This window comes from Rhinolophus hipposideros (assembly GCF_964194185.1).
Source record: "Rhinolophus hipposideros genome assembly, chromosome: 14".
Classification (NCBI taxonomy): domain Eukaryota; kingdom Metazoa; phylum Chordata; class Mammalia; order Chiroptera; family Rhinolophidae; genus Rhinolophus; species Rhinolophus hipposideros.
The window spans coordinates 60724736-60737952 of NC_138060.1; the positions used below are offsets into that span (position 1 = coordinate 60724736).

The window sequence follows — 13217 nt, forward strand, 5'->3', positions numbered from 1 at the left end:
CTTTTGGAGGACTTTGGCTTAAGGCCATTGGGATGGCTTCCGGGAGGAAAAATTTGTCACATACACATCACCCTGGAAGATCCCAGAGCCTCCCCAGACTGGGAGGAGTCTCAACCACAAAGTTCAGGTCATCCATACTTGCTACTGTCCAAAAAGCTAATACCACACAGGCACCCTCTTCCCACCTCCCCCCTCCATCAAGAGTGCCTTCCCTCTCATCTACCTCATGCTGCCTTCCTAATTCTCCCTCCTCAACTCCGCAGGCCACTCCTTTTCCTCCACCCCTTCCAGCAGCTGGGGCCAGGCACTCAGTACCTGGTCTGCACCAGCATGGCACCCTCTCCCCAGTTCCCTCATCCATGGCCTCTGACACAAGACCTCAGGTTCCTGCCCATCTGGCACCCCAGGTCTTACGCTCCACAGTCCTATATCCATCACCATCTCAGCAGGTCAGTCAGCCTGAGTCGCTCACAGGCTTTCCTGCCTGTGATGCTTGTGGGAAGCCCTTTCCCCGTGGCTGGAATCCTCCCCTCCCTAAATCCATTCACTCAAGTGCACACCCTTTAGGACCTACATCATCCAGAGGGGGACCTGGGACTTCCAAATCCCATGGCACCCCTCATCTGATATGGCATCTTCTACCCTATTGGAAGGGGAGCGCCCCAAGTGCAGAGGTCGTGTCATCCCATGCCATCCTGGCGAACCATTACAAAGAAAACAGTGCCAAGGATGAAGTGACCCAATGACCAAGGGACCAGGTGCTCAGAGGTTCATAGCACATGTGGGGCCACTTGGGCCATGCTCACTGCCCAGGCCTGAGCACAGGCTCCAAAAAGGGAGGGCACCTCATGGGAAACACTTCTGGCTCTGAAGGCCTCTGCTGAGCCAGCCTGCACAAGTCCCCACCCGCAGACCCTGTGTAGCAACTTGGTTCTCTGAAAGGTTCTCGAGGCCCACAGGTCCTCCAACACTCCAGTGGAAGTACAGAGTGCCTCCCCACTGCTCCTGTTTACTCAAGGATACACAAGGCCACGGTGGCCATTTAGCCGGGGAGGTCAAAGTTTGCCCTTTCCCTCTGAAAAGGCAGAGGTCAGTGGTTCTCAAGCCAGTCTGCCTCCATGCCCCCCACTGTACCTCCCACCTCTGGGAGGCCTCTCCCCATCACTGCCTCTCCATTCACACTGCTGATGGGCTGAGCTCTGCCATCCCTGGGCTGTGTGGGGGAGCATACCCAGCACTAGTGGCACACCAGTACTGCCCAAAGCACTCTGCACCAGGGACCCAGATTGACCACCAATCCCTGTAATTATGTCCCCAGCAATATTTATCAACCCTCCCCACCAGTCCCTCTTCCCTGCTCGCCCCTGATCATTGCTCCAGCGTTAGATTCAGGAGGTTCTCCCCACCATGGCAGAGAAAGTGATCCAGAAGAGGGGCAGTAACCATGGTCACCAATGAGTGGGGAGCAGGCTAGGTTCCACTTACAGGAACGCCTATGCCACCTGACACAGGAGGGTTGGGCAAGCGGAGGGCAGGCCAGAAAATCCAAAATGAAAATCCAGGCCTCAAGGGTAAGTGTATCCAAAATGGTGCTGCACCAAGGACAAGACCAATGGAGATGAGAGAGGAACTAAAAGGGGTGATTACGGTAATTCCAGACCATGACCAAGGGACCAACAGACAAAACTCAGTCCGATATAAATTACTTTAAATAATACAAATTCAAAGACATTTTAATTGGACACTAGCACAAATTTTTCATAATTACTGTAAATGAGCATTGCCTAAAAAGCCAAGTGTGCCTGCTAGTGAGCGACAGAGATGGTACTCAGACTCCAGCTGAGGCTCACTTCACTGCTGGGATTCTCTAAATCCGCATCCATACCCATCTCTCAGGCCCTCTGGAGGAGGGTCCAGGTGCTAGCTGGCCCTAAAAAGCATGTAGAGCACAGGCATGGTGGCCGCAATTGTCACACAGGTGACCAGCGTGCTGTAGATGGTGTTCCTGTTGACCTGGGCTTCTAGCCTCTGCTCCATGTCCGACAGCGCCAAGATCACACCCCCCTGCTCCAGCAAGGAGTCAGGCAGTGCCCCATCTGCTGGGTCCACCAGGCCTGGATGTGCTGCAGCCTTTGCAAGCTGAACCACCCCAGCTATTTGGCTGAAAGTCTTTTCCAGGCCGTCAAGCTGCTCTCGTAAACCCTCTAGACAGGAATGGACCTGCCTGGAATGGCTGAGATGCTCTTTCAAGGCAGCTGAAAGGACATCTGTGTCTCTGTCTCGGGTCGGGGAAGTACCTGCCTGGGACCCAGAGCTCTGCCCCAGGCCCCTTAGGTCCGCCATGAGGTCATGGAGGTCCCTCTGCTGGAGGGAGTAACTGGATGCCTGTTCCCGGATGGCCTCCTGGAGGCTCACAGGCCCCTTCTGTGCCTCCAGGAGCAAGGCCTTCAGCTCCTGTAGCCGCACACGGTTCACGTAGGTGGAACCAGCCACACCAATCAGGGCGCCCAGGACTGACCCGATGAGGGACCAGTTCTTGGTTCTCTCCGCTCGAGTGCGCTCCTTCTCATGACTTGCCCGCACGGCTGCAGAGAAGAGTGAGAACTTCTCTCGCTCAGAGTCTTCAGCACGCACATAGGCCGCGCGAAGCCTCTTCTCTTCCTGCGGAAATGAAGCGGTATTAGACAGCAGCAATATGACCCTGCAGCTTCAGCTGCCAGCAGATGTCCCACTACCGTGTCCCTGGGGATTAGCCCCACGCCAGGCACACATTACATGCTAATGAATGAAGGCAGCACAAATCTGGCTGGGTGGGGCGAGCAGATGGATATCAAGGGTGGTCGAGATGAGCGGCACTAAGCTCCTACCTGAGCAATCTCAGGAAGTATCTGGCACTCTTGGGGCTACCCCCTCCATGGTGCTCTCTCCTCAGCAATCTGGGACCCAAATTATACTGTACTGGACCGTGGACCCCAGTCCTCCAGGCAGGAGGAAGTGGGTGGACGGGTTCTGGAAGCCCGGGGCCCAGTCCTTCCAAGAGGGGCTTCCGGTTTACCTCCTCCCCAGGTCTCCAAACACCAGACAGTCAGGGTTTCCGCCCTGCCCCTCCAGGACCTGCCAGGCTAGGGTCCCTGTCCAGGTGACGGAGGGCTGCCTGCCAAGGCACCTACCTGCAGCATCCTGTGCTCCAGGGTAGCCAGTTCCAGATACTGGCTGTCCTCTCTGGAGATGCGGTCCAAGCGGTCCCTCACCTCCTTCAGCTTGGCCTGCTGCCTTTCCAAGTCCTCCTGAGCCTCGCGCACGAGCCCCCGAGCTACCATGAACACTTTCTCCGCCTGTGGAGAGAACAACGGAGGCCATCTGCCCCTTCTCTCCATACCCACATGGGCTCCGCTCTATTCCCAAGAAGGCTGTGGCTGAGAACAGGGCAGTGGGGTGTTGGTGCAAAGGGTGGAAAGAGAGTCCCTCGGACACATAATCCTGGCTCACCCAGGGCTCCTGAGTGCAGCCCTGGGCCACGCCCATCAGAAGCACCGGATTTATCCATTCAAGTTGAAAAAACATGCCCCTGAGAACCTCAAAAACAGCTAGGAATGCAGTCTTTGTCCACCAAACCCAGCCAGCTCTAGTCTGACACAAACATCAGGAAGGAACCTATGAAAGATGTTTCCGTGTGTTACCTAATTTACACCTCACAACAGCCTCCATTTTGCAGGTCCAGGAACCCCTCTCAACCAAGGTCATGACCTCCAAGGGGAGAGACAGCACTGTACCTCAAAACTTCCAGTTGAAGCCCGGGTTCTTCCCACCTCACAACACAGGCCCAGGCAGAGGCAGGAGTGGGAACAGAGGTGGCAGAATGCATTTCCACTGCCAAAAATGACTTAACAAACATAGGCAGCTCTTTCCACCTCACAGAATGACATTTCCCAGGGCCTCTGCCTTCACCAGGGGTGTTTTAATTACACAGCAACCCCCAAACCATCAATGAAGGAAGTGTTTGCTGGCCTGACAGAACAGATGCTAACGTCTAGGGACTCACTGGTACACTTGTTTTCGGGGTGGGTGGGTCGGGCACAGTTACACAGAGATCTTCACCCCAGCAGGCTGTGAGCAACAGTCAAATCCCCCTCCTAGAGGTATTTGTTCAAGAAAAGACAGATCATGGTAGCTTCTCAGCCACGTGGCTGGTGACCTGTTTGGCAGGAGCCTCCGGGCTCTATTTCCCCAGTCAGAGGGCAGGGCCCACCACTCAGGCTCCCCTCCTCACCTCAGTCACGTTTCCCTGGGCATCTCGAACCTCATTGAGTCCAACAAACTCTTCATATCTGTCCCACCAAGTCTTGGCTGTGGAGGACGCTCGCTGCTGAATGCCACGGCCCAGGGCTCTTCCCAGCGCTGTGAGGCGGCGGTACGGCCCAAGAGCCACCTCTTCAGGGCCTTTCTCTCTCGGCTGGCTGGGGCCCGGGCTGCAGAGAGTCCTGGTCATAGAATGGTCCCTTCCCAGGAGGCCTCTCCGCACCAGCACAGCGGGCACACCCATGACGTGCTGCATGGCAAACACAGGGCTGCACCCTGTCATCGGGAGACCTGTGGGGCACACCAGGCAGATCAACTCGTGGCTGAGAAAGGATGGGCATAAGTCAGGTTTCGAGACCGAGGGACAGTTCTGAAATGACTTAACTTCCATTAAAAAGTCAAAACTTAGGGCGGCCGGATGGCTCAGTTGGTTAAAGCGTGAGCTCTGAACAACAGGGCTGCTGGTTCGATTCCCACATGGGCCAGTGAGCTGCACCCTCCACAACTAGATTGAAGACAACGAGCTGCCGCTGAGCTCCCAGAGAGGCGGCCAGATGGCTCAGTTGGTTAGAGCACGAGCTCTCAACAAGGTTGCAGGTTCAATTCCCACATGGGATGGTGGGCTGCGCCCCCTGCAACTAAAGACTGAAAACGGCAACTGGACCTGGAGCTGAGCTGCGCCCTCCACAACTAGATTGAAGGACAACGACTTGGAGCTGATGGGCCCTGGAGAAACACAGTTCCCCAATATTCTCCAATAAAAATGAAAAAAAATAAAAAGTCCAAACTTAGCGCAACTCTGCGCCTGGAGACAGCCGACACTGTGGTCAGGCTTCCCCCTGGCTGCACCTGAACAAGGGGACACATCAGGAAAGAACATGTGTCAGAAATCACACCTTCCACTTTCCTCCACGACGCCACACGAACCAGACCCTCTCATTCCACCCACCTTCTCCCCATGCCCCAGCTCTGTTGTAACTCAGATAAGAATTCTGATGCCCAGGTTTCTGATAATGTCAAAGAAAATTCTCAAACCATAGTTGCGCCCATGCTGTCAAAGCCCCACAAAGATTGATAAAGGCTCCTGGGGTTTCGGGGACAGAGGACAACTTTTCTGAGGTTCACACTAACCCTTCTCCACCTGCCCTGCAAGCCCAGACTTTCCAACTGCCAGTCTCACATTTCTCACTTTCCTTAAGCTTTCTCCCTCCTCTCCAACCTTAGTCACTGCTCAACAGGTTAGGTTTCTTTAATCTTTCCTTTTTCAACTTTGCTTTGATGTTTGGGCCCCAACAACGCCTACTTCTCCACCTCAACAGCACAGGGAGTCTCCCATTATCCAGTCAAGCCTTGCCAGAGCACAAGAGCAGCTGTGACCCAGGAACCCCTGAAGAGAAGGCCATGTGATGCAGGCTCCCGGGCAAACCTGAGCCAGCAGCACCCTCTCCTGGCCGAGCTGCCCCTCCACCCACAAGCCCTAGAGTACTGACTCTGGCTGTCAAGAGTGACACCTGGTGGCCGAACAACCAGGCCAGAGAGAGAAAAGCAGAGGAAGCTGGAGACAGTAGGACAAATTGAAGGCGCTCCAGTAACAAAGAGGCTTCCTGATGTATGGTGACGTGAAACAGAGACCCGCTCAGGACCTTCTACCCATTGAGCTGTGCTTAGAGAAGCTCAAGCCCTCTTGAAAACAAAATTGGATAGGGAGGGACATACCTCCTGGACAAAGTGAGCCTGAGCGGAGAGCCACAGAAGGGGGCATCCCTGTTACAGTGGTCCCAAGCTGGTGCTGTACCGGAACCCCTGGGTCCCATTCATAGGGCCCAAGGGAGCACAAGTCATGCAGGCCCAAATGGCTGGGCGAGCCTCTTAGGCCTCCATGCCAGCGCCCACAGCGCCCAAGCTGTGACCCCACAACGATCCTGCAGGTGTACCCCTCATCAAAGCAAAGCACACAGTCTTACAGCCCTGCCAAACACAGCACGCAGTCTCAGCAATGCTCAGCAGAAAGGTGTCTACCTGGGCCACCAGTACTTCCTCCCTCTCTCAATCCTATCCTACCAAGGCTGCTCTCCTGGAAGCCCTGCAAAGCGTCCACCCTGCCAGGTCCAGCAGGTGCTTCTCACATTTCTTCACCGACCTCTCTGCAGCTTTCAACACCCTGTCTGTTTGAAATCACTACCCCCTCTAGGCTTCCTCCGACCTTCTCAGCCTCCTTTCCAGGGTCTTCTTCCACCAGCTGCCCCCTCTTGGACCCCAGGAAGGATACCTACCCCGGGCAGAGATGACAGCTACTGCCTCCTACGAAGTCTTGGCTTCCTCCCTGCCCTTCACAGCTGTTCTTCACAAGGCAACGAGAGGCTGTTAACTCCTAAGTCAGATCACGTCCCTCAGCTCGAAACCCCTAACAGTGCCCATCTCACTGGCATAAACACTAGTCCTGCCAGTGGCCAACAAGCCCCGATCCTCTCAGCCCTCACCCCCTTCCTTCTCTCCATCTCTCTACTCCACCCCAGCCACCCTACCATGCTAAACATGATCCTGCTACTTCCTCTGCCTGGGCTACTCTTCCTCCACAATACGGTCGGCTCACCCTGACTTCTATGTCTCTGCTCAGCTATCACCTCGGTCCTCAGACGCTTCTCTCATCTAATCCCATGGCTTTAAAACAAATCTACGAGAATGTTCTAAAATTGATTGTAGTGATGGTTGCACAACACTGTGAAACACTACAACCACTGAACTGTCCACATTAAATTGAATTATATGGTATGTAAATTATATCTAAGTAAAGCTGTTACTTCAAAATAAAAACCAACTATACTGACTTCTCCAGCCCAGATCTCTCCTTTGAATTCCAGGCTCATTTATCAAACTAGCCAATCTACATCTCTGTGTGCAAGGTTAATGGGAATCATAGATTTCCCTCTCAAACTGGCTTTTCCCACAGCCTTTTCCACCTTGGTTGATGGGAACCGCAAGTCCCAATCAGGCCAAAAATCTCTTATCATCCCTGACGCTGCTTTCTCTCCCACCTCACATCCAATCCATTAGCTAATGCCACTTCCTTTCTAAGTCCAGAATCCCTCTTACTCTTGCCCCTGCCACTGCTACCACCTGGTTCCAATGGCCAACATCTGTTCCTAGATTATTCTATGAGCCTCCTGACAGGTCTCCCTGCTTCTACTCTAGCCACTAGAGTCTACTGTCAACACAGTGGTCCTTTCAATATGTCTCTCTGGGCTCAAACCCTGCAATGGTTCCCCAGTTCTCTCAAGGTAAAAGCCAATCCTTTCCATGGCCTACAGGCATCCACTGCCTGGCGGTCACTCTTCTCTGACCTCATTTCCAACTAGTCTCTCTTTCCTCACTCTGCTGCCGCCACCAGGATGGTTTTCTTCCCCAGCTTTACTGAGATATAATCGACATGTACCATGTCAATTATACTTATAAGTCAGCGTGATGCGATACACCTACCTGCATATTGCGGGATGTTTCCCACAACACAGTTGGCTACCACAGCCTTCACCTCTCAGAATTACCACGCACGGACTTCTCCATGTACCTGGCACACACTAAGCTTGCCCACCTCAGAGGCTTCACGCCGGTGTTCACTATCTGTACTGCTCACTCCCTCCTCTTCTTCAAGTCCTGCTCCAATGTCAGTGCCATCCCCCCCCCCCAGCGCTCCTTACCCCCCTCCTCTGCTTCATCAATCTCTGCGCACACTATCACGGGACCTGGGACAGGGATCTCACTTATTTACTGGGCTCACGGTCTGTCTCACCCACTAGAATGTCAGGCACTGGTTTCTTCACTGCTGCATCCTCAGTGCCTAGGACATTATCTGCATATAGTAAATACTCAACACAAATGTATTGGAGGAATAAACAATTTGCAAAAAGTTGCACGTCGTACTACATTATGAAATCCAAACTCCTTCGGGGGGTCTCCAAAGCTCTGAAACCAGGTGATCTAGCCCTCGCCCACTTCTGCCACGTCCCTCGCATCTTCCTCCAGTCGCGCTGTGCTTTCCTCGGTTCCAGGAATGCGCCAAACTTCAAGGCCTTTGCACACGCCCTTCCCTCCACCTGCAGCGCTTTGCCCGCGCGCCGTCCCAGGTGCTTTCTGGTTGGCACCCCTCCTGGCTCCCGGAGCCTCCCCTGGCAGGACGACTCCCTAACCCCTCACCCCGGTACCTGGCCAGCCCAGCGCCGGAGCTGCAGCCCCAACCGGGCCCCCGCCACTCAATTGATCTCTGAGACTTTAGCGCCCGCCTCCAGAGGGCCGCTTCCGGCAGCGCGAGCGCAGCTTCCTGACTCGGAGCCAATCAGCTGGCCCGCGTGGAGGTGGAGGCTCAGGGGAGGGAGCCGGGCTCCGCTTCCGGTGGCAGGGTCTGGGGAAGGGGCGGCAGGCGCCATGTCCGGCCGCGAAGGTGAGTGTGAGGGGGTGGCGGGGCGAAGTGACGGGACCCGGTGGGGCCGGGCTGAGCGTGATCATGTCGCCCATAGGTGGCAAGAAGAAGCCCCTGAAGCAGCCCAAGAAACAGGCCAAGGAGATGGACGAGGTAAGGGCGGCGCGGAGGCGTGGGCGGGCGCGGAGGGGCTGGGGAGCCCGCCTGGAGCGAACCCGCTCTGCTTCTCCCTAGGATGAGAAGGCATTCAAGCAGAAGCAAAAAGAGGAGCAGAAGAAACTCGAGGAGTTAAAAGCCAAGGCCGCGGGGAAGGGCCCGCTGGGTAAGTGAGGGCTCGCTCGGTGGAGCCCGGGCCCTGCGGACGTCCTGAGCGTCGGTGGACGCGGCCCGGGGCGGCCGGTTCCTGCCTGGGTGGGGAGTGGCGAGGTCTCCCTGCGTGGTGGCCAGGCTTGGATTCGCCGCGGCGGCAAGGGACGGGAGCCAGACCGGGTCTGGAAACGAAGTCTGCCTCCCAGGCGGTCTGGGCTTCCCTTCTTGGGGAAAAGGCAGAAGTGGAAACACAGAAACTCGTATATCTTAGGCATAATTCCAAACAGCCTCCACAATTTCTCGCCCCAAAGTCATATCTCATTGCTTTTTAACTACTGTTGTTAACGCGAGTATATACTTTTGCATCCTGAGTCTTTTCTGGATGCGCCTAGACTGAAATCTCCGGGTTTCTTGGCAGGCTGTTACGCTCTGTGCTTTTTCTAACTTAATTCCCCACCGTTCTGCCTCTTCTTTTCCTTTACGTAAGAGAAATTGATTACATACCAAAGATTTTTCAAGCCCAACAGCCCCGGTGTTTTCTGTGCTTCTTAAATGCTGTTCACATTCATGCAACTAGTGATTAGTGCCCCCCAGTTACGTGTGCCCTATTGAGTCACGGTGAGCTACGAGGGGGACGATGGAGGCCGGGGGGATGGGAGCGTCATCCAGGGCTTCCCAAGGCCTTTTCTCAGTGCGTTTGATTCATTATTATCCGCACGGCCCTGGGAATTCTAGCGATTGAGATTCCATTTTGGAATGATGTGATGAGGTATCGTGCACTTTGCCTGACTGTGTATAGGAGGTCAGTCCTCAGTGAAATCCTATACGGCTTGTTTCCACTGAACATCATCTAATTTTTTTTTTTAAGGTTTATTTGGTCACAGCCCTTTAGGATCTTCATTCCAATATTAGGCATGCTTAATTCTACGACTATGTTTTCAGTTACTGTGTGCCAAATAGATAGTCATTTGTAAATTAAGTGAAATAAAGGTATTGAGGAAACCAGACTCCAGAAACATAATATGGAAGGTACTGCGGTGTGATGTCGCAGTTAAGAATATGGACTTGGAAGTCAGACTACCCAGGCTGGAATCCTGGCTTCATCGCGTATCAGTTTATGACTGAATACCTTAACACTAAGACTTCATTATCTGTAAAATGGGTCGATAGGGGATGAGGATTAAATAAGCCAGTCTGTGAAGTACACAACACAGTGCAGATCCAGACCAGTGTGCAGCCATTTCTTGTGCCCCTGCTTCATCCTCATTCTACTTTTGCCCAGAATAGACAATATTGGTAAAGTTCTATATATACTTATGTTAAAAAGAATGCTCAGTAGAGAGCTTAAGCCTTCCATGTCAGGCCCTGGGGTTTCTACCATAGGAACTGTATTTTTTCCTAGCTGAAACTTTTTTTTTCCTTTGCAGCCACAGGTGGAATTAAGAAATCTGGCAAAAAGTGAGCTGTTCTTGTGCCTGGGGCAATGGTGATCCTTAATTCCATTCCAGTTTTAACATTTGGATTCCCTGCCATAAGACCTGTTGCCACCTATAGCTAGAATGAAGTGTTGTTTTGTAGTCTGTTGTACATTTAAGAATAAACTTTTGTAAAAATAATAATAATAATACAGTGGCTCATCTGTTTAGTTCTTCTCACTCAGCCATTTCAACCTTAGCTGTGAGGTCAGAGGAAACCCGACCCAGAATCCTAAGTGTGTTCTTCAGTCTTTGTTCTATCCCAAATTCTGTACTGCCTGGAATTAAACCAACTCATTTGAAATGGCTGTCGTTTTTGTGTAGTTGTATACCCGACGGAGCATTACATGAGGTTAGTGGAAGAATTTGCGCTTTGGAAAGAAAACCCATCTTTCTCTGTTAAGACATCCACGTTGCTATTTGTTTTAATGGGGTAGTTCATCTGCTCATGTAAGGAGTCTGCTGTTTGTAGGCTGGGCTTATACCAGCGAACAGTTACTGCTGTCAAGGAACTTCTCCATAGTGGGAGGGGAGCAGGACAAGTCCACATGATATGCGTTGTAAAGGCAAGAAAACGGGAAGGAAGATTCCTGAAAGTCTTTAAGAACCAAGCTTACTCTGAAGTCCCCAGGTCTGCATTTCCACTAGGACTCCAGAAATATCCTTCCTAGGTTCTTGTGTCTTACACCCCATATTCAACTCATCAGGAAAATTAAATCTGATCCCTTCATACTTATTACAATGCCCCCCCAATTGTCACCCTAAAATCTCTCACCTGGATTACTGCAGGCACATCCAAGTTTGTCTTCCTGCTCCTACCCTTGCTCCCCTACAGTCTAACCTTCACTCAAGACGCAGAGTGATCTTGCTAAACAGTGAAGTTATACTTCATTTCTCCTTGGCTCAAAATTCTTCAATGACTTCTTAGAGCAAAAGCCAGAGTCCCTACAATGACCAGTGAGGTCCTAAGGGACCTGAACACCACTCCATGCCCTTTGGTATCTACAATTCTGTCCCTTGATCCATTTTGAGCCGCAATGGCCTACATTCCAAGCAAGCTCCTGCCTTCCTGGGCTGTCACCAACTCTATACCTGTCACTCTTCTGGATACTGGAAAGTCCCTCCCTCCCTTTAGAGAAATGAAACATTACAATAGTGAGCTTTTCCCTGACCACTATAAAGGAGCAGTCCCAGTGTCTCTTACCCTGTTTTCATTTTTCTCTCCTGACATTTGTTATCACCCTTGACTCCGGGAGGAGTAAATTCCTGGATGACAGAGGCCATTTATGTGTGCTAAATGCGTATGTATTGAAACAATTCAGAAGCACAAATATTTGGATTTCCCCTCCAGAACCCTTGATACAACTATGGGAATAATACTAATACCGTGTTTCCCCGAAAATAAGACTTAGCCAGACAATCAGCAATAATGCATCTTTTTGGAACAAAAATTAACAGTAAAATAAGACCAGATCTTCTATTAACTTTTGCTCCAAAAGACGTATTAGAGCTGATAGTCCAGCTAGGTCTTATTTTCGGGGAAACACGGTAGTGCTAAGCTTTCTTTGAGAATGTTCTTAAAAAGGACTCTAGAATTAGTCAGATTTTGCTAAGTCAAAACTGGAAAAGGTTTTGACAGATTGAAGCCTGTTTTAAGACTAATGTACTTGATATTAATGGGGGGAAAAGAGCAAAATCCTGCTTTGGTCCTCTCCTGGAAAGTGGCACAGACAGCAGCATCTTTGGACTTGATGCATTCCCTGTGGGACCTTGCCAGGTGGCATCCAGCCCTGTGCTACTGAGAACAACCTTGGGAGCCAGCACACGCCCCTGAGAGTGAAACCTAAAGTCTCCCAACAAATCAAGTGCAGTCCTATCTCTACAGGACCAGACACCTGCAGCAATTAAGACTTAAGGATTCGATATTTGGGAAACTACCTGAAGGTAACCAGCAATTATTTCAAAAAACTAAACTCAGTACACCTGAAATTAAAATTACATTGAATGTCAACGGTAACAAATAATTTTTTAAAAAACACCTAAACTCAGGTATTCAAGACCCTCAGGATGCTGACAACCATCTCCTTTTCACTTACTGCTTTCACAAATATTCATAGGACATTCACAGGCCGTTTGGCATTGAGCATGAAAGGATGAAAGTCTTGCCCCTGTTACTCTCCAACACCCTGTTCCCGTTAACTGTCTGCTGCCCGTTAACACCACTGCTGCCCAATAAAATCCTGCCAGGCACTCAAGCCCAGCTTGAATCCTTGCTCCTCTGAAGCCTTACCTTCTCTCCGCCATAGATAACGCCTACCTGGCACTTGGATGGCCTCCATCTTTGTATTGTTTGCTTGTCTGCCTAGTCTTGTGGGCCAGCCTCCGTGCTCACTCCGATAACTCCCACTCAACCTGTAGGACCGCCCAGGGGACCTTCCTTGACATAAGCCTCATTCATTTCTATATTACCAGCACTTGGGTAAAAGACTCGAGTGCTCTCAGAGAAATGAATGAATAACGTTAACGGACTGAGGAGCCACACAGGCACCTTTTTAGGATCACCCTTCCTTAGACTTTCTTCCCATACCTACCTCAAATGCACACATTCAAAACAACTGCTGTTCTCAAACCTGTCTGCTCACAACGGTTCTATTCATACTCTTCGCCCAACCCCACTCTCCCGGAGAACCTGGAGTACGTGAGGGGTGGGTCCGACAGAG

General features: G+C 51.7%; 2 protein-coding genes across 6 annotated transcripts; one reads left to right on the forward strand and one right to left on the reverse strand.

Annotated features, from left to right (window-relative positions):
• Positions 1 to 1694: 1694 nt before the first annotated feature.
• On the reverse strand, positions 1695 to 13147 carry CCDC51 (coiled-coil domain containing 51). 5 transcript variants are annotated; one of them, XM_081072380.1, is made up of 4 exons: positions 13089 to 13147; positions 4271 to 4590; positions 3171 to 3335; positions 1695 to 2661 (listed from the first exon to the last, which is right to left on the reverse strand). In XM_081072380.1, exons 2-4 carry the CDS (start codon positions 4580 to 4582, stop codon positions 1921 to 1923), a joined length of 1218 nt encoding a protein of 405 aa, XP_080928506.1. In that variant the 5' UTR covers positions 4583 to 4590; positions 13089 to 13147; the 3' UTR covers positions 1695 to 1920. The 5 variants fall into 5 exon arrangements, with proteins under 5 accessions (XP_080928506.1, XP_080928503.1, XP_080928505.1 ...); XM_081072377.1 differs by lacking the exon at positions 13089 to 13147 and adding an exon at positions 8499 to 8588; XM_081072379.1 differs by lacking the exon at positions 13089 to 13147 and adding an exon at positions 8218 to 8556.
• Positions 8638 to 10801, forward strand: TMA7 (translation machinery associated 7 homolog). Its single transcript, XM_081072182.1, has 4 exons — positions 8638 to 8734; positions 8811 to 8866; positions 8948 to 9035; positions 10450 to 10801. Exons 1-4 carry the CDS (start codon positions 8719 to 8721, stop codon positions 10482 to 10484), a joined length of 195 nt encoding a protein of 64 aa, XP_080928308.1. The 5' UTR covers positions 8638 to 8718; the 3' UTR covers positions 10485 to 10801.
• Positions 13148 to 13217: the final 70 nt, after the last annotated feature.